At 39.6% G+C, this 22,318-nt stretch overlaps 1 protein-coding gene across 1 annotated transcript in view; it reads right to left on the bottom strand.

The window, feature by feature from the left end:
- LOC135466882 (xanthine dehydrogenase/oxidase-like) overlaps positions 1–16,821 on the bottom strand; it is a 32,184-nt gene extending 15,363 nt beyond the window's left edge. Inside the window, exons 1-18 of the mRNA XM_064744637.1 lie at positions 16,464–16,821; positions 13,382–13,439; positions 12,848–12,944; positions 12,262–12,370; positions 10,013–10,139; positions 9,455–9,516; positions 8,282–8,365; positions 7,599–7,679; positions 6,618–6,759; positions 5,774–5,941; positions 3,770–3,847; positions 3,471–3,547; positions 3,073–3,166; positions 2,597–2,709; positions 2,147–2,331; positions 1,453–1,615; positions 1,095–1,302; positions 283–461 (exon numbers count right to left, since the gene is read on the bottom strand). Of these exons, the coding sequence (XP_064600707.1) occupies positions 283–461; positions 1,095–1,302; positions 1,453–1,615; positions 2,147–2,331; positions 2,597–2,709; positions 3,073–3,166; positions 3,471–3,547; positions 3,770–3,847; positions 5,774–5,941; positions 6,618–6,759; positions 7,599–7,679; positions 8,282–8,365; positions 9,455–9,516; positions 10,013–10,139; positions 12,262–12,370; positions 12,848–12,944; positions 13,382–13,439; positions 16,464–16,532 (2,094 nt within the window). The 5' untranslated portion in view covers positions 16,533–16,821. The remainder of the gene's footprint in view (positions 1–282; positions 462–1,094; positions 1,303–1,452; positions 1,616–2,146; positions 2,332–2,596; positions 2,710–3,072; positions 3,167–3,470; positions 3,548–3,769; positions 3,848–5,773; positions 5,942–6,617; positions 6,760–7,598; positions 7,680–8,281; positions 8,366–9,454; positions 9,517–10,012; positions 10,140–12,261; positions 12,371–12,847; positions 12,945–13,381; positions 13,440–16,463) is intronic.
- Positions 16,822–22,318: the final 5,497 nt, after the last annotated feature.

Below are 22,318 nucleotides of genomic sequence, written 5' to 3'. Positions count from 1 at the left end.
TCGTTACAGGACAGATACAAAAGGTAGGTATGTGATACGTTCTGATCAGCAAACAACTGCGCGTCCTGGTTGATGATGCCCTACAGGTTACTGCCAGGTACATCATTACAGGACAGGTATACAAGGTAGGTAAAGATAAACATAGTGCTGTATGTGATACATTCTGATCAGCAAACAACTGCGTATCCTGATTGATGATGCCCCACCAGTTATTGCCAGGTACATCGTTACAGGACAGGTACATAAGGTAGGTAGTGATAAACATAGTGCTGCATGTGATACCTTCTGATCAGCAAACAACTGTTCGTCCTGGTTGATGATGCCCCACAGGTTACTGCCAGGTACATCATTACAGGTAACACAGTTTACAACACCCGGCATCTCCAGGGCGGCAGAGACGTCCATACTGACGATGTTAGCATGGGCTTTAGTGCTAAGGACCAGGGCCAGGAACAATTCCTCTACAGAAGACACAAGAATAACAACATGATATCATGGAGTGATAGGATGTCTGAGTGACACACTGATAAGTGATAGTTCATCCACGATAAAGTTGGGTTCCAAATAGTAAGATGGTCATAAAAGCCCCAAGACAACATCAATAAACAGAAAAACAAATATTAGAAAATGACACTGACTGGCAGTTACATGTGCACACATATATATTAATGAAAAGTAATAAAATAAATAATTGGTGACTTCCATCAATGACCAATAATGATCATAGCTACATGTATGCTGTAAAACAACTGGGATTTTAATGACTGTTCTTTACAATAATCAATGATTTTTTTTTATCTAGTCTTTCTTGTTTATTTTTGATACAACAAATGTGAAAAACTTAAAATGCTAATTACAACACGGCACCAAAGGCCATGGCCAGGATGGGTAGCCAGCACTTTCTTTCTCCAGAGCTTCATGCACACACATTTCAAGCTAATAAGTTTTCCTTTCCATTTGGGACTGAAATAACTGAAGATCTGTTTTTCAAACTACAGCAACTTTAAAACTCAGTAAATTCTGCTACTAAACTGACCACCGTAGAAAGGAGCTCAGAGGAACACAATGAGGTTATTCCAAGAGTAATAGTGTACCTTTGTATGGTGGCATATCATCCACGTAAGTAGCCTCTCCTGTGGCCTGCTTGATGGAGGATAGATGTGGGAGGGGCCTACCCACCACATCTTCAATATCTTGTCCCTCAACCACTTCCTCATACAGCTGGAGACTTCTGGTTGGTTCTCTGTGAAATGTGGGAGTGGCACTGTGATAGGAAGCAGGAACTGGAGACTTGACTGACAGCTGCCAAAATGGAAAACACCACAGAGCAAGTAACATCACGGTTTGTCAACGTCATATTTAACTATTTTAAAAAACCAAAGATCAAACTTAAAAATGACAGGTTAGACCTGATGATAATACGTTATATTTGTAGGGTGTAAATTCACTCACCTGATTCTGTATTTTGAGTTTGACAGAGAGGTAGAACTTGAAGAAGAAGCTAGCAGTAAGCGTTTGCCGATACTCCGCCATTCCACCCGGAACTCCAGGGGGGAGGGGCATGTCCTCTGCCAGATCCCTGCACACCTGAGACAGCAACTCATCATCCCAACACCTGATGATAAGTTGCAATACAGGAGTGAGAATTCACAGACTGAAGTACATCAGTGATTACACAATAATTAGTACATCAGTGATTACACAATAATTAGTACATCAGTGATTACACAATAATTAGTACATCAGTGATTACACAATAATTAGTACATCAGTGATTACACAATAATTAGTACATCAGTGATTACACAATAATTAGTACATCAGTGATTACACAATAATTAGTACATCAGTGATTACACAATAATTAGTACATCAGTGATTACACAATAATAGGTATTCAGAGAACATAAACAGATTCCCTTTTTGGCAAGTTAATAGTAAAATAAGATCAACTCCGTGATTCATTCAAATAAATATGGCGGATAATTAAAGAACTACATTCATACGCAAAATTTCTCCAAAACACTGAGAGAGATCTGTAAAAGATCATTTCACAACACATATAGTAATATAGTAATACTAATTGCACTCGGAGAATTCACCTAGATGTACGAGGAGGACATAATTATGACTTGCTACAGCTGACCTTCCCACAGCAGACTTCATGGCCTTGTGTGCCATGACAGTGGTGGGAGCCATCCCACCGTAGCTGAGGGTCAGTTCCCGCACCCGGTCACACCCTTCCTCAAACACCACCCTCACTGCAGCATTTACAATGGCGATGTCATCATCTCGTCTGTGTGATTGTTTGTATGCTGAAAAGTACTCCGTCTGAAAAACAGCATTTCTCCATTAACATTCAAAATCTTTTCATCAATCTTGACAAATCACGAAGAAGGAAAATAAGGAGACTGACCATGAGTGTCAAAGCTTTGCAAGGGTTAAACTGGACTAGAGGTGGAGGTAGATGATGCTGTGCTAAATTTCAACAGACTATCTCTCATATAGTTGTAAGTGTTGGGAGAATTTTGTACCTTAAGTAGTTCTCCAAATGCTTGTGCTAACATTGTAGGAAACAATTATTAAATGAACTTGCCTCAGAGGTGAACAGAATGTGAACTGAAATAAGAATTTCCTCTGGTTTGACAGCAGTGCGGCGATAACCCTTGAAAAAATTGTGATCCATTTTCAGTTCTCTGTAACCACCATCTGAAAAACGTATGGAGAGTGAAAGAGAAATTATTAATCTGAACATGTGGTTTACATTTACATAATAAGAGATCCAGCAAACCATTATTGCTAAATAGAGGACAAGCTGTCACAGTGTATTAATTGGTTGTATGATGTTTAATTGCTGTCAGGGTAGAGCAGGACTATCAAAAGTCTTTTCTCCTGTTATTCACACTCAATCAAGTTCACTTTACTGCTGACATAATATTATAATAATATTAAATGAGATATTTTACCTGTAATACCGCATGCATGTAGGAAGGCATTCAAACTTTTTGTTGACCATACAAGTTGAATGGACACTGCAAAGTTATGCCTGACAAAGATGTCAAGGTGACTCACCCTTAGAAGCCAGTCTGAGAACAGCTTTAGCTGACAGAAGGATCGGGTTCAGATCAGAGATTGGACTGGCTGTCATGATGTTCCCTGCAATAGCCTACAAATACAGGAAACAAAACCATATAAGATAGGCAATGACCTGCAAATACCACACAAACAAAACACCATACATAGCATCAAAATAACTACAGCACACACAAGCACTTTAATGTTCAAAAAAGTTTTACACAATCAACACTATATTTGATTTACATGACAGCATTACTGGTGATGCTGTCATTAAATATTTGAAACACCATTGGCCTATATACAAGATCAAATTCTTTCCACATACATGTATACATGTATACATGTATATGTATACACTGGGATACAATTTTCTAGATTATCTATTCTAATACAAATATTGTGGTTTTGAGTTTTAACGAGGGTTGGTTCTTCTTAACTGCTCTGAACTCTGTCTGTCTTTTCTGTTTTACTTTGAATGTTTCCATCACATCAAAAGTCATTTACTGTCTCCTAGTATAAACATGTTCCCCTCACAATATGGCTGAAATATTGCCATCGTGGTGTCAAGCTATAATCATTCATTCATCCTTTCATTCACATGCAATTCATATCTTTTTTTTCCACGGTGAACATTAATCACATAAGAGTGAAAATGTTAAACAGTGTACAATACAAAACTTTCAGTACTTACAGCAACATTTCCTGATCTGATGTCCAGCAAACCAACGCAGCATCTCTAACATGGCAACATATGTCCTGGACTTGTGCTCTATTTGACAGAGAAATAAGTACAAATACACAACATAAAACAAACACATTTCCCACTAAATACATGTTGTAAATATTCTGCAAATAATTTCAGTGTGCCAATCCATGTATTAACACATATTCAACTATTCTTGTTGACTACAAAAGGTGGTCCTAGCACCATAATGTTGGCCACAGTCGTACAAGTGAAATATTCCTGAATATGCGTAAAACACTAATAAAACAAATAAATACAAAAAATGGTCCACTCAGTGCTTCAAAAAACCTTAGTTAGAAGATTTAATCTGGGCACTAAAGGTAAGAAATATCAACATTTCACATTCCTCCGCAGGGATTTTTGAGTCAAAACTACTTGCTGGACAAACATAAAAAAATTCTGATCAAATAGTTTGTTCTATTATATTCACAGACACATCGAGCAAAGACATTTTTTTTTATTCTTTATTCTTCATACATTAACTTCCTGACCACTATAAATTCTCATTTCGTGACATTTTTGTCTTTGGTCTGAGATGTTCTTTTAAGATTTAAAAGCCTGAGCCCATACAGTACCTGGCAGCATAACTGATCTGAGGTAGATCTCAATCTCTGTCAGCGTTACTGATCCCCAAAACACCACAGACCTAGTCTTACGTCGCAGCAACTCCACAACTGATCTGAGGTAGATCTCCATCTCTTTCAGATACTAATTCCCCTAACACTACACCTGAATGTGTTAGCTCTAGTTACCTGGCAGTGACTTCACAACTGATCTAAGGTAAATCTCAGTCTCTGTCAGCACCATTGACCCCTCACACACCACACCTGAATCTGTCAGCTCCGGTCTTACCTGTCAGTGACTCCACAACAGACCTGAGGTAGATCTCAATCTCTGTCAGCATCACTGATCCCCCCAAATACCACACCAGAATCTGACAGACCTAGTCTTACCTGGCAGAGACTCCACAAGTGATTTAAGGTTGATCTCAACCTTTCGCAGTGTTACTGATCCCCCAAACACCACGTCTGAATCTGTTAGCTCTAGTCTTACCTGGCAGGGAGTCCACAACTGATCTAAGGCTGATCTCAACCTTTGGCAGTGTTACTGATCCCCCAAACACCACATCTGAATCTGTCAGCTCTAGTCTTACCTGGCAGTGACTCCACAACTGATCTGAGGTAGATCTCAATCTCTGTCAGCACCACTGACCCCTCACACACCACACCTAAATCTGTCAGCTCTAGTCTTACCTGGCAGTGACTCCACAACTGATCTGAGGTAGATCTCAGTCTCTCTCAGCACCACTGACCCCTCACACACCACACCTAAATCTGTCAGCTCTAGTCTTACCTGGCAGTGACTCCACAACTGATCTGAGGTAGATCTCAGTCTCTCTCAGCACCACTGACCCCTCACACACCACACCTAAATCTGTCAGCGCTAGTCTTACCTGGCAGTGACTCCACAACTGATCTGAGGTAGATCTCAATCTCTGTCAGCATTACTGATCCCCAAAACACCACACCTGAATCTAACAAATCTAGTCTTACCTGGCAGCAACTTCACAACTGATTTGAGGTAGATCTCAATCTCTGTCAGCGTTACTGATCCCCAAAACACCACACCTTAATCTAACAAATCTAGTCTTACCTGGCAGCAACTTCACAACTGATCTGAGGTAGATCTCAATCTCTGTCAGCATTACTGATCCCCAAACACCACACCTGAATCTAACAAATCTAGTCTTACCTGGCAGCAACTTCACAACTGATCTGAGGTAGATCTCAATCTCTGTCAGCATTACTGATCCCCAAACACCACACCTGAATCTAACAAATCTAGTCTTACCTGGCAGCAACTTCACAACTGATCTGAGGTAGATCTCAATCTCGGTCAGCGTTACTGATCCCCAAACACCACACCTGAATCTAACAAATCTAGTCTTACCTGGCAGCAACTCCACAACAGATCTGAGGTAGATCTCAATCTCTGTCAGCGTTACTGATCCCCCAAACACCACGCCTGAATCTGTCAGCTCTACCCCTCTCAGTTCTGGGATATGTGTCGTGGCAATTATTACTGGATACACTTTGGACTTGAACTTAATTTCCACCCCTGTGTAAACCAAAAACAAAGCAGACTATACTAAGTAATTTTTAAAAGATTCTACACTGCTGTGTCAATTTATCAACAGTTTTCTGGTTACTGATAAAATGAATAAATGAGCACTTTGTCGTGTTGTACTTGACTGTAGATTAAAAATTTGATGACAGGATAATAATGGCAAATAATACATGTGAATTCCAACTCCCTCAACCCTTGTAAATGTGAGTACCAACTCCCTCAATCTTTGTACATCTGGGTTCCAACTCCCTCAATCCATGTAGAGATACATTTGAGTTCCAACTCCCTTAATCTTTGTACATGAACTTCTGAGTTCCAACTCCCTCAATCCATGTACATGTACATCTGAGTTCCAACTCCCTCAATCCACGTACATGAACTTCTGAGTTCCAACTCCCTCAATCCACGTACATGAACTTCTGAGTTCCAACTCCCTCAATCCATGTACATGAACTTCTGAGTTCCAACTCCCTCAACCCTTACATATCTAAATTCCAACTCGCTGAACCCTTGTATATTTGAGTTCCACCTTCCCCAATCCTTGTACATCTGGGCTCCAACTCACTCAATCCTTGTACATGTATCCCTATGCTACAAATCCCCATATAATTGTTACTCACAAGTGTCTCTGAAGTTTCTACTTTGTATTTCCCCATACAAATCTTACCTATCTCTGAGTTCCCATTGACCAGCACAGCGTCTGGGTGGGATGCCTTCAGCTCCAGTAGCTGAGTGAGGGTCACTGGACGGTACCAAGTGGCTCTTTCTCCCTCAAACTTCAGTGATGCCTTGTCCAATTCATCTGACATCTAGTAATCCAGCAAAGCAAAGAATCATAAAATTACATGTGTTAACTGCAATACACATTGTAAGAGGCTTATTCCTGCCAGAATAAAACTTGACTGATGATAACCATTCATAAAATGGAGAATTATAACAATTAACATGCACACACTACAGAGTTTTATCCACCTCATGCTGGCTAAAAGTCCCCCTCATGCTGACTTTCTCTCCGGTCATATGTGGGAAGGTCTTCCAGCAACATATAAATGGTTGTGACAAACCATGGAGTGAGTGAGTGCTTGGGGTTTAACATCATACAATTTTTCAGTCACATGACAATGAAGGAATCCTTAGAATGCATGTAATATGCCTCCTTATTGCAGGACAGATTTCCACCACTCTTTTACCTAGTGCTGCTTCACAGAGACGGCTTACTGAAGACAAGTAAGCTGCCCCAAAAGAGCATTTATACTGATTTGGGTTAACCAGTCATTGCACTTCCCCTTATTGCTGAACGCTAAGTGAGAAAGCTACAACTTCCTCTTTTAAAGCCTTAGGTGTGACCTGGCAGAGGATTGACCCTGGATCTACAGCTCCTGAAGCAGATGCTCTACCAACTAAGCTATCGGGGCCGGTGTAACAAACCACAGAGAAAACCTTTATACCAGGCACATACCTGACAAAATCTACCGACAAAACTAGCATTAATTGGATCCAAACACGCTGCATCCCTGGTCAAGGTAGCACCAGCTCCAACAGTTTTATCAACAAGTGACCCTCATACACATCAAGAACAAAAATATATAAACATACAACTGTACAAAACAAAAACAAAGCTTCAATGAAGTTACCGTGGTTACCATACCTGAAGTTCTGGAGGGAAGATGGGCTCTTGAGAAGGGTTGTATGGTTTGAAATCCTTGGCATCCAAATGATCCACTGTCACCTGTGTTACAGTGGAATTATGTAACAATAATATAAGTATATGCTTACATGTATATCTTATTTAGCAACAGTATTATTGTTAATAGGGATTACACTTCCTGAATATAGCACAGATTCTAGAGCGGAATTTGGCTGAGACCACTGCGGGTTTCGAACCAGAGACCTCAGAGTCAGGCACCAAATCGCTTGCAAATCTGAAGGAAGGATTATTCAGGTAATGTACAACCATATATGTATAGTACCATGCTGAGAGATAATGGGCTCAAGGCACAACCGGTACTGGTCTGATATTTAAGCAAATTCACAACTATCTATTTAAATCAATGTACTAGCATAAAATTACATTGACATTTGACAATATTAAGTTTTCAAATATACAAGTGTAGTTCACATACAAGTATAGTTCATATACAAGTATAGTTTTTCAAATATGCACGTATACAGACACGTCTTCACATATACAAGTATACAGAGCAATCTTCATATATACAAGTATACTCTAAAGTCTTCATTTCGGGCAACATTAGTGCTTTGTATATTCAGAATCTCAAATGATTAATACGGCATATTTGAATGACAAAACACAACTGTAACAAAACTCACATCACTGAGTTTGACTCCATTCTGGTCACCATTTTCTCTTGTCTTTGATAGATTTTTACAACAGTTTTCACCCATGGCACATTCCTACAAATAGATAGGCACCAAAAATTTAAAAAAAAAATGTTTTCATGCAACCTGAAACATTAAACATATGTATTGGCAAACATGAAAAATGTTTTGAGATTTTCCAAATGTTTATTTATTTACTTATTGGATTGTTGCTTAAGCCCATACTCATGAGTTTTCCTTATACAATGACGGCCAGTTTTAAGGGTGGAGGAAACCACAGGAAGTGGGCACATGGGCGTTGTTGACCACTTACGATCACCATGGCACCAAAAACATTGTGCGCTGGGAAATTCCCTGTCCAAGGCTGGGTTTAAATATATATATATATATATATATATATATATATATATATATATATATATATATATATATATATGTGTGGTAAGTTTAATATTTTTAAAATAAAATGTGTACCCGGCAAATGTATTCTCCAGTGATATTGTCAATTTACTTCCAGTATATAACAAACCCAGCCCTACAAAATAGTACGTAATAAAATAAACTTGAAAAATAATCAGATATGTAAGAACCTTTACCAATGTTTTGGAACGAAAAGACCCTCATGAGCTGAATTTACAAAGACTGCCAAGCGGTGTAAACTGCCTAGGGACTTAACTCTTGCAAATCTGAAGGAAGAAGATGCGTTTTTTTGTAGACATTTGATGTTATCTTTATCTAGGAAAATTTATCTCCATTGATTTGACTTTTTATTTTTTGTTCCATGGAATACAAAATGTTGTCCTAGCACTCAATGTTTGATAGGTGGAGTCCTTCTCAAAATGGTCTAGTGGCAGTCTAAAATCTAAAAATAAAAACACGATTTGTGTGATAATAAAGTGAAAAAAAATCATTTTTACACATTCTCATTAAAAACATAAAGATCTCAGTTTTTTTACCACTCCTCCTATGTTCAAATTCTTGTAGAAAAATTTTGGCGGGTTCTATAGAGGAAAACTTTTGATATGGCATGGGGAAGGGTTTGATCTGCTAAGAAAAGTTATTTGAAAGTAGGCTCCCAATTTGTGGAAAACAACTTGTTTTCTAGGCCCTTTTTCGATGCACTTGCCACAGCCAATTACACATTAACACAAGCAGACACAGTACCTTTGTGAAGGTGCGGAATCCATCCAGTATTGGTCTGTAACCAGTACAGCGGCAAAGGTTTCCTACAGAACAACATTTCACGTATGTGAACATCTTAAATACAAGACACTATTGCCTCTCAGCAAACACAATATGCATGGTCTACAGGGGAAAAAAGGCCAGACAGGGCAGCCCAAACATTGAGAAAGACAGGCATAATGCTACAAGTATCATTATCACTTCCTTCATTAAATTATGAACTTAATGTGTACCAGTAACAAAAGTCTGCTTCTTTTGGCATGCCAAATCCATGCCGCCAAAGTGTTGCCAGCGCTGAAGTACTCCATCATGTCCACGTGTCACATTATAACATAGCTATTATAACAACACCGGGCCAATCAGGCCAACCAGTCCTGTTTTCATGCTCTAACCTCTCAGTACTCAGTGTTTGTTCATTGCTTCTTACAGTGCATGTACATGTATATGCAAATAACACAAAGGATATCAAGTGTGACAAAGGGAGACTGGCAATCAAGTAAAATTCCAGTGTGTGTTACAACATAGCAGTGACTGACATACCATCAAAAGCATGTTCCATCTCATGTGTGGAGGGCAGAGGGTTGTTCCTCAGAAGGGTGTACATGGACATGACAATGCCTGGGGTACAGAAACCACACTGGGAGCCGTGCGATTTGGCTATCCTCTCCTGAAATATTACACAAGGTAGATATGCGTCATTTCGATCATTACAGGCATACAAGTTGTTCATCAGCTGGGACTAGACTGAAAACTAGATCAATAGAGTAAGAAATGAACCACGGCCATCCTCCACTATCTTGTCTCACAGTCACCATAGACATGTGTCACCAGACAGTAGGCGTTACATCCCAGATTTATACACAGTGTTACATCCCAGATTATACAGTGCATTACATCCCAGATTTATACAGTGTTACATCCCAGACTTATACAGTGTGTTACATTCCAGATTTAAACAGTGTTACATCCCAGATTTATACAGCATCACATCCCACATTTATACACTGTTACATTCCAGATTTATACACTGCTACATGCCAGATTTACACAGTGTCACATCCCAGATTTATACAGATTTACACAGTGTCACATCCCAGATTTATAGATTGTGTTACATCCAAGGTTTATACACTGTTACAGCCCAGATTTAAACAGTGTTACATTCAAGATTTATACAGTGTTACATCCCTGACTTAAACACAGATTTACACAGTGTCACATCCCATATTAATACACTGTTACATCCCAGATTTATACACTGTTACATCCTAGATTTATACACTCTGTTATATCCGAGATTTATACACTTTGTTACATCCCAGATTTATTCACTATGTTACATAACAGATTTATACACTGTGTTACATCCCAGATTTAAACATCGTGTTACATCCCAGATTTATACAGTGTCACATCCCAGATTTAAACACTGTGTTATACCCCAGATTTATACACTGTTACATCCCTGATTTATACACTGTTACATTCCAGATTTATACACTGTGATACATTTCAGATTTATAAACTGTATTACATTCCAGATTTATACACTGCACAATGCGGCTTCTGGGACACCCTGTACATCCCAGATATATACAGTGTCACATCCCAGATTTAAATACTGTGTTATACCCCAGATTTATACACTGTTACATCCCAGATTTATACACTGTTACATTCCAGATTTATACACTGTGATACATTTCAGATTTATAGACTGTATTACATTCCAGATTTATACACTGCACAACGTGAAGTACATTCCAGATTTATACATTGCAGTGTGTATTACATCCCAGATTTATACACTGCAAAATGTATATTACATCCCAAATTTATACACTGCACAATGTGTATTACATCCCAGATTTATACACTGCACAATGTGTATTACATCCCAGATTTATAGACTGCACTATCTGTATTACATTCAAGATTTAAACACCTCTAAATCTGTATCACATCCAAGATTTAAACACCTTACAATCTGTATTTCATCCCAGATTTATACACTACACAATGTGCATTACATTCCAGATTTAAACACCTCAAAATCTTTATTACATCTAGAATTAAACATTGCACAATTTGGATTGCAAATTCTGTATTATATTCCAGATGTATTCATTCCACTGTAGTCAGCTATTCCTTCCCTGGACAGGGTGTAGTCCCTAGACCACATTGCCTATCCCCTCCACCGTTGTCAGCTATCCCTTCCTGGACAAGGTATAGACCCTGAGCCACATTGCCTATCCCCTTCACTGTTGTCAGCTATCCCTTACCTAGACAGGGTGTAATAACTGGGTCATATTGTCTATTCCTTCCAATGTTGTTAGCTATCCCTTACCTAGGCAGGGTGTAGCCCCTGGGCCACACTGCCTATCCCCTCCACTGTTGTCAGCTATCCCTTCCTGGACAAGCCCCTGGGCCACACTGACTATCCCCTCCACTGTTGTCAGCTATCCCTTACCCGGACAGAGTGTCCAGGGATGGAGTGTCCAAACTGCGGATGGTCCTGGCTTTCCCCAGGGCTCTGCCCGGCTTCTTCCCACCATAATGCTGGCCGCTGTCATATAAGTGAAATATTCTTGACTACGGCGTAAAAACACCAATCAAATAAATAAATCTATTCTTTCCACTGTTGCCGGCTATCCCTTAACCGTACAGGGTGTATTACCTGGGTCACACTGCCTATCCCCTCCACTGCTGTTAGCTATCCCTTACCTGGACAGGTGGAAGTCCCTGAGTCACACTGCTTATCCCTTCAACTGTTGTTAGCTACCCCTTACCTGGACAGGGTGTAGCCCCTGGGCCACACTGCCTATCCCCTCCACTGTGGTCACAGCCAGTCCATGTACATTACATAACGGATATAGACAAGAGTTGACAGAGTAATGTCTGACAAATGGCTAAGGCGAAATTGTCACTCAAGATCAGAAGTTTTTTCAGGCTAAACTACATGTACATTTCAGATACTTAAAACAAGATTAAAATTTGGACAAGTTCTAGGCATAGGACAATTCCTTTGACTTAAAAAACATAACAAAATAACTTTTAACGCCACATTAATTCCTGACATCTGTTATGTATGTGAGCGTATCCAGGTACATGTACATCTACTACATGTATCATGAAACACTTTGCTTTACATGTAGAAAAAGCTTCTCTCTGTGCTCAGACTGGGGTGAATCTAAATGTTATAATTGTCCCAGGTTCAACTTAGTGATAAAAGTATACACGTAATTCTTTTCTTGAATCCCAAGTCATAAGAACTGTCAATACGATATCAAGCTTTATATTAACTTTGGACACTCATAAGTGTAATCAGCCATGACAGTTAGCCACCGGCTGGGGATAATATCATAGAATGGATACAGTATTTTCTTCTGTTTGCGATCGAATCTGGAGAGCATCACGGTGCAGGCGCCACATCCTCCTTCCCCACAGCCTAGCTTAGTGCCCGTCAGGCGCACTGACAAAAATGGTTAAGAAAGTTACAGGCAGCAAGCTTGTAGTGGTGCTTGACTGCTGAACATCATGATTCTGACCAGATAAATAATTAGCAGAATAAGAGAGAAACCTTGGAAACCTACAAGTTTGTGAGAGGAATGACCTAATGGTCTGATAAATGAGGACAATCAAATATCCTCTAAGATACCTTTTATGGTGTTATGACAACTAAAAAGACACTGGTAAAAACGCCTATTATAGGCCAAAATGGGGCTACCAGAATTTCCTTGTCTCTTCTGTTACAAAAAGAATATTACTGTGTAACCTGCAAAACACATTTTATCACCAGCTCAGTCCAGAAATTAACAATTTTAACCAAATCAGCTTTAAGAATTTTTTTATATATATATATAACTAAAAAAAGACAATCAAATCACATGAATTCCTAAGTAAGGATACAGCGTTGCCGTAGGAACAGCAGTAATGTTGTCTCCGGGTCAGGATTCTTCTCCACAATCTATAAAACAAACAAATCATAATCTCAGGGTCATAACATCAGAATTATAACCACAAATAACCTCAGGATTATAACCTCATATAAACTCAAAATCATAACCTCAGTATCATAGCCTCAAAATCATAACCTCAAAATCATAACCTCAAAATCATAGCCTCAAAATCATAACCTCAAAATCATAACTTCAAAATCATAGCCTCAGATAATCTCAGAAAGTAACTATTAGAATCATGAGCTTGCAAAACTTCAAAATCATAACCTACCTAGGATCAGATTTATTTATTATTTGTTCATTTATTTATTTGAGGGATGTTCTACACCATGGGCTACTCAAGAATATTTCACATACATATATAAATACAATGGCGGGCCAGCATTATATGGTTGGAGAAAACTGCATGGGCAGAGCCCTCAGGAGGGTATTAATATTGGAGGTCAGAGGTCAGGAACCAGTCATTCACATACACATGTATTATATTGTAGGTCTACTTCATATCCAGGCTACCACTGACCGGCTTTTCCGGGTTGACAACACCATCCATCAAACTAGTAAGGGATATAGACAGTGTAGGTGTGATCAGACTGAAGACCTCAGCTGTTCTGGGCAGTTCTTGTGTCCTCATGCTAAGAGGGATCAAAATCGGTTTATTGTATAGGCAATTTTTTGCGGCCCCAAAATAAAATTGATGACCTAATGCAAACTGAGCACAGGTCATCACAAGATTACATTTTCTTGATCATGGAAATATTCATAACTTCAGAAAGATAAATGAATGTTTGTTAATCTACTTCTGTGTTGTTTTACTATGATGGAAATGTATAGGCCTCAGAAATATAATGCATTTCACATATTGGATGACCTCAGTTTTCTCCGTGTCAATGCTCTGAAGTACTTGATGTATAAAATATTTTGACCCCTACTGGCTCTCACTCTCTGACCTTCAGGATGTGGGTCAGTGCCCCAGGGGCAACATGTATATCTTGGTGTTTTGACAGCAGCCATTGTCCTCCCTGTCACACCCATAGGTCAGTGAAGTGTGACCTCTGACACATTCATACAGTGCGAGTGACTGCAGGAGATGTAGGCCAGATATTTACAGTTATACAACCACACTGGCATGAAACAAAATCATGCATATAATACTAAACTTTAAGACAGAGATCTGCCATGTATACTTTCACTTTATACCTTTTTTTTAATGTTTCAATGTGCTGTGAGTTCAAGTCCAGCTCATGCTGGCTTCCTTTCCGGCCGTACATGGGAAGGTCTGTCAGTAACCCGCAAATGGTCGTGGGTTTCCCCAGGGCCCTGCCCAGTTCCACCCACTATACTGTTGGCCGCCGTCGTATAAGTGAAATATTCTTGAGTACGGTGTAAAACACCAATCAAATAATGTGATGCAACTGAATTATTATGTAAAGGATGAATTCACTTTGTAAAATTTTTCTAATTTAAAAATTCACTTTATGGTCGTCTGGGAAAGCTGTCAAATTTCAGGCTGTCAGATTTACAAATGAAGTTGATTATATTTTGTGAAAATTGACCCCTGTCTATTAATCTTAAGAAAATGTATATAGCCTCTGTTCCCAGCCAGTGTACGCCTACACATACATTTATCACCATTCGGAGAAAATTCTACTGATTTCATTGAGAACGAATATGACAGGACTCCGGGGCTACTTCAGTTTCCATATACTCCTGGAGTGAAGGCATCACGTGCAGATATATCCCGAGTCAAGGCGAGGGACGCAGATGCAAAATGTAACAAAAAAGGGAGACAGCTTTGCTTGAACAAAAACAACTTTTTGTCATCTGCTTTGATCATGGCCGACGTCGGGAAAAAAAAGAAACGTTTTTAGTTTCGCACTAATAAAAAGAACGTGGCAAAATGGGTAAGCGTTACTGTGGAAATATGAAAAAAATCTAATGAGCATGTTGCGATAATTTTTGTTCCCACCATGATGAAAAGGACAGTTAAAATCTTTTGAAGAATTTCCTCCAGAAAGATCAGGTAAAGTCCTAGGACACTTTGCCTTGGTTTGAGGCCTGAAAACAGGATGGGACCAAACCTTTATCCTTTGAATGTCTTTGTCATTCCTAGATGTGGTTATATCACCTTCCAGAAGCCCCTGTGTCCCGACACATATCAATCAGTTTCGTCCCTGTCTGTTAATCACAACATCACCCTGTTGGTCGTGCATGAGAAATTTGACATGGGCAAAGACTGAATGTTCAGTGACGAGACTTCCCCTACTGAGTACCATACTATCCCCATCATTATCCAAATCGACATTTTCCATTCCGAAATCGAAATCGCAGCATCCCATCCATCACAGTATTCTGTCATCTCATCTTCTTCGCACGTTTCATTTGATTAGCACTAAATAGTGACTACAATGACGTAGCTCCGGCGTCACTCACAGAAGCACGACAGCTCCGATGTTTAATAACTGTACGATACACTGAGTGAACTATAATTTTAACAGAAAATGACATCGATTACAACCTTCTTTCGACGTTGGAAGGCCCTGAACTTCAACACCGACATGGAAAGATTTAAGGATTTTGTCCTGCAGTAAGCAGTTGTGTACGGGTATACGGGTAGACATTTGGATGAGGTTGATAATATCGAAAAACATTATCAACCTCAGCCAAATATATACCTGTATACCCCCGGAAGGTCATCATAAAACGAATAGTATACCAACATCGTACACATCATACACATCTTGTTTGACAGGGTAGGCCTACCCTATTTCTTCTAAAATTTGGGACACCTGATCGGCTCATTTTAGCCAATATATATGTAAGTCAAGCAGGAATACTGAGTTTCTTTTTTCGAATGTAACATTCGACTTTCAACACTACCGTACTACTATCTGTCCCAAATTTTAGAAGAATTAGGGTATATACGACACAGGAATGCTCAACACGTTATATATCATAAACCAGTTGCCTATATAAACCTATCTATGATCGTTATGCTTGCTACGTGTACACTGTGTTTACCATAGGCTACTTACTTTCTTCCCGTTGACATAGAAGATAAGGCAGCAAGGTGTGGAAGCTCCTTCAGATCTGGCAGTTGGCATTTTGAGAACTGTGACTGAATGGTGAAGCAGGCAACTCAACGAGAACACTACGGACCCACCACACGGCTACAACACACCATGGGAATAACACTAACTCTATGCCACGCTTTTCGCCGTACGTTATTTGTAACCAGTTCTTGTGGAGTTTTAGGAGATTTCGTATCGGACACAAACACACTCACGCCCCAGAAACACTCAAACTAAACTGGTATGACAGCTCATGAATTTTCCGTGAACGAATGTGGTGCTTAAATCAACTTTTATCACGACGAACATGCTGGTGCATCTTTCAGACTTACGAGCAAAAGACAGTGCATAACTTGCGAGTGTTTTCATATCTGGCGACCTTCACCGCTTGACTATAGACCAAAAGGGGCGGGCCTCAATCCACCAATCAAGTACTCCCTTTGTTTTCATCCCTTTATCACGGTAACCTAGAAATGGGTTACGGCCATTACCATTGGATAAATTATAGGTTTGCCAAATGATCGAGGTGCGGTATGTGACACACTCACACTACGTTTGTTTGAACTGGTACGTGACTTGTCTGCAAGTTTGATTACTAGTGTTATATTCAACCACACGCCAAACACTGTGATTTGCAGTAACAGTTTCTAAAACTGGTTTTAGAAAAGCTTTTTTTTATATACTTCAGAAATATGGAAATGGGGGTGGGGGTGGGCGTGGGGTGGTGGGTAGTGTCTGGACTAGATTTCTATCAATTAACTTTCACAGCACCTTTTACTTTCAAAAAGAGAATATGCCGTTTTGTATATATGTGCTTGCGTATAGCCCAAGATGTGTATCACAGGTAATAAGCCTACACCATTTGGTACCGCACCGGTACACATTAAAGGATTAGGGCCCAGATTCATTATTTATTCATAATTAACTACCCCGTATATATTGTTAAATTGAGTGTGAAAAAAGCAAAAACGGGTAAATTAATCTAAGTAATAAGGTACTTAAAAATCACTGGATACTGTGGCTGGTTTTATGCATTTTTTCCACCAAACCTCTGTAGTCTCAGCCAAATTACGTCATACAAGTCCAACCTTAACATCGTCATTTATTTATTTTTTTTTTGATTGCTGTTTTACGCCGTACTCAAGAATATTTCACTTATACGACGGCGACCAGCATTATGGTGGGTGTAAGCCGGGCAGAGCCTGGGGGAAACCCACGACCATCCACAGGTTGCTGGAAGACCTTCCCACGTACGGCCGGAGAGGAAGCCATCATAAGCTGGTCTTGAACTCACAGTAACCGCATTGGTGAGAGGCTCCTGGGTCACTAGGCTGCGCTAGCGCGCTAACCGACCATCGTCATTTAGTTCAGTGATAAAAAAAAGCTACAGGAGTGACAACAAGCATATCGAATTTCACACGAAAATGGTTTGCTGTTCTGCATACGTTTGTAAAAACAGGTTTTCGAAGAGCCCTGGAATTATTATTATTATTTTTTATTTTTTTTTTATTTTTTTTTTTTTAAGTTTCCTGGTGACACCTGCACTCAGTGGATTTAATTTTTAACTGAACGGAAAAATGATAGATAGTAAATCTCTTGTTCAATCTAACTTAAACGTATACATTCTTCATGTATTTATATTGTACACGACTCTATTCGGAAGGCCGACAATAACATGTACCGGCACCTGTCACCTCATATATAGGTATGAATTTAGAATCCTTCAGGGAATAGAATGATATTTATGTGAATCGGGCAGAGGGAAAGGATGGCAAATAAATATTAAATCTTAAAATAAATACACGAAATGTACAGTGCAACACGGGACAAAGCTATGGCTATGCGCTGGAAAATGCATGGACAAAGGTCAAATTCAATGTCTAAAATCTCCGATTCTGAAGTCTGGCCAGAGATGTCAGCGTCATAAATTGGAAATTCAAGGTCGTTCACTATTAGCTGAAATTGATACGGCAGTATATTTGCTTCTCAACTGTCGTTATAGAATACTTCTCAAAAAAATGACATCGTGTGGATACGAATTCCCAGGTTATTTAGACCAGCTTGCTTTTGGTTGACCATCTATGACGTCATCCGCTGAGCCCTACTGGGCGGCCGGCTGGAGGTCGGCTAGGGCCATAAATCTCTTGTTTTGGGTGGAATTGAAGTCATTATTACGCTTCTCAGAAGCCTTCTTGGTAACATACTGTTCAAACATGTTATAATCCGTATAATTACACCCAGTACCTAAATCTGAAAACTAATCCGATAAGTGTGTAGGTACATAAACTAAGACGATATTTGCCACACACGTACATATCATAATGGACCCCTTCGGTGGCCTAATGGTTACAGCGTCCGCCTCGAAGTCGAGAGACCCCGTGATCAAAACAGGTTCGCGTCATATTAAAGACTTAAAAATGGGATTTGTTGCTGCCTCGCCCAACGCTAGATTGCTGTATCCGAGATCTCAGCCACCATGCATGGGCACCCTGAGATGGGGTCTGAATTTAAGAGTATAGACTGTGTAACTCTATAAAGATATGGTGAAAAAGTTTAAAATGTTAACGAAATTAGAAGTCGGAGCACTGTATTTAAAAGTCTACCCCAGTACATTGCATTAGATATTACTGGGGAGTTTAGGAGTCGGGATGCCGAGCTATGCAAGGGGTTCCGAGTTTACAAATTGGGGCCCAGAGTTTTATATGAAAGGCACCGATGAGCGCGTCTTTGGCGAAATGTTTTACATGTATAACTTTAAAAGGCTCCGTGAAAAGAGCCGTATTTCATCGACAGAATTTCTTAATATAGTTTTCAATACTTTCTTATTTGTGAAAACCAAAGGGAATCTAGCTCTAAATTGCATAGCCAAAGTTGTCTATTTAGTCAGAGGAAGTAATAAATAAATAAGACTAATTCCTGTACATGTATAGGTATTTTATGACTGATTGAGAAATGGCGATTTTTGTCTAGTCTTCGGTGTTCATTTTAGTAGAGTAATTGTGAATGATTTCTTATTTATGTAGTAAATTTGTCAACTTCAACCTCAACCTCCAAAATACATATTCCCTAACATTTGCGTGCTGCCATGACACACCTCTATGTCCAGCTTGCACTTTTCTCTACAACATATTAAACAATCAACGTAGCATGACTACAGTTTTTAGCTCACCTGTGCGAAGTACAGCCGCACTCTCAATGTCGGCGTTCAATAACAGGGAAAGCAACGTTAAACAAAATGGAGGGGCTTCGATGGCGTAGTTGCCTGGTTAGCGCGCTAGCGCAGCGTAATGACCCAGGAGCCTCTCACCAATGCGGTCGCTGTGAGTTCAAGCCCAGTTCATGCTGGCTTCCTCTCCGGCCGTACGTGGGAAAGTTTTCCAGCAACCTGCAGATGGCCGTGGGTTTCCCCCGGCCTCTGTCCGGTTTCCTCCCACCACAATGTTGGCCGACGTCGTATAAGTGAAATATTCTTGAATACGGCGTAAAACACCATTCAAGTAAATAAATAAACAAAATGGGATGGTATCTCAAAAAGTACTGCATTTACTGAGATCAGGGTTTGGACGCATGTAAAGCAATCGTTGATAGGGTGTGTGCATATTAAATACCGTAAATTACAAATTTGATGACTTAGTGTACTGTTTATTAGAATAAAAGTTTAACAAAATCTGAGGGGTGGTGTCTCAAAAAGTACAGCATGTATTGACCTGAAGTTTTACATGCATGTAAAGCATGTTCTGTGTGCATTTTTACGGCCCATTTTTTATGCCCACCCGATATATTCATGCATGCCAATACATATTCATGACCTACTGATTTCATCCCAGCTTATACCTATGATATTGCGCAGTATTTATGGAACTAACATACACAACCCGTGGACGGTTCCCAATTATATATTCTGTGTCTTTGTTATATTACGAGATTCTTAGCAGGGCATCACTGGGTATACGCTATTCTTCTTGTAACAATCACGTGACCAATCAGAGATCGCATTTAGTGACGCAGTTAAGCACAATTTTGTTTGTGTGCTTTTAATCTAAGGTCGGTTATTGTCTATAATTGGTAATTCAGCGAACAGGAAACTACTGCTGCCTGCGTCTTAAGTGTAGCATGGCCACGATCAAATTACCACATTCGCACAGTTAAGGTATAATTAAATTATGTGTCGTACATGGCGCTCCCTGGCGGCTTATGCTTAGGCTATATAACTGACTAAGGGGGCTCCCAGCAACCTGTGTATGGTCGTCCATAGGTTTCCCCCAGGTTCTGCGAGGTTTCCACCCACTGTAATGTTTGCTGCCGTTATTTAAAGTGATACAGAATCGATTCTGATTGACAAAGCTGTATCATGCATACATACAATATATACAGGTATAGGCTGAATAAATACTGTGAAATAAAAAATTGTAGGCCTACATGATAATTAGGTAATATTTGCACCCAGCCAAGGATTTCCTTTGTTTTTCATATACAACGTCAATATTTAAACTATTGCGATGTTAAAATTGTTGGGTCCAATTAACCGAAAATAGAATGCCCATAATTACCTCAAATCGTTTGCATGTAGGGCCGATACAGCGATGGCATATCCAACGTTTGAAATGTCTTAATTGTTCAAGTCTTTGGAGTGCGAATGACGTCCATGTTTACTGAGAAGCGGTTGTAATAATTGGAGTAGGCGATTCAGAGGGTCTTAGCCTGAATTAACAACCGATCTATACATATTGCTGTTTGTTTGATCGACAACGCTCATCCGTTTGGCAATTTATAAGAGACCTTTAGTTAGAAGTTACAAGGTCATGAAGTAACATGTAACTTCAACCTAAAATAGATAAACTAATACTAGACTGAAGCTACAAGTTTGTAAGTATTATAACAGGCTATATGGAACCAAGGAAGTCCATATCACCCCACTTCCATGCGCCGAGCAAATGCTCGTCGTATTACGAAAACGTTTGCACTCGAGTGAACAGCAGAAGCGAGCGACTGCGTGGGAGAAGTGCGGCGGATTCAGATAGATGGATTGCATGGATCCTCGCTATAAACTCTTTTGTTAAATGCTTGCATTTTGCACGTGAAACGATTTTTTCCGATACCTCCTAAAAACTCTTTTTTAACTTATTCAATTTCTTTTTATCTATTTATTTATTTATTTATTTGATTTTATTTGATTCTTGCTTTACGCCGTACTCAAGTACATTTAATTTATATACGGGGGCGGCCAGTATTATGGTAGGAAGAAATTGGACAAAGGCGCGGGGCATACCCACGACCTTTCGACGGTTTCTGGAAAACCTGAGACAACGACTTTTTAAGTCGCACATACATTTTTTCACTTATATGCTGTCAATCAAGTTTCTGGGTAAATGAAACCAGGCATGCCTAGGCCTACAACCTGGAGAAAACCATACACAATGCTGGATGGAACAGGCAATTATAGATGACTTTTCCCTGATCATGCAGACAGCATTTAAAGCACATATAAAGAATGGAGATATGCACCACATGCAACAAATATCATGATGTAGACTATATTGGACGAATTCTTTGTTTACTGTCTCAGCTACCAATATAACAGCCTACTGTAACTACGGCCTAAATGTGTACAATAAATCAGTTATTACTTTGCCAATGTATACACCACGTTCGGTCGTGGGCTTTATCTATTTCACATTACTGTTTGACTACATGTGTTAAAGAATACATTCAAGAATTTAAACTATATAGCCTACCAGGTGCACTCGAAGTGTTTTGACTGGTGTAAGCGGCCCAGTCGTTCTGTGGCGCAGAGGTCCCAGCGACGACTAACAGAGATG

The sequence above is a fragment of the Liolophura sinensis genome, chromosome 6 (genome assembly GCF_032854445.1).
Source record: "Liolophura sinensis isolate JHLJ2023 chromosome 6, CUHK_Ljap_v2, whole genome shotgun sequence".
Lineage (NCBI taxonomy): Eukaryota > Metazoa > Mollusca > Polyplacophora > Chitonida > Chitonidae > Liolophura > Liolophura sinensis.
This window is presented reverse-complemented; position numbering and strand designations above follow the sequence as displayed.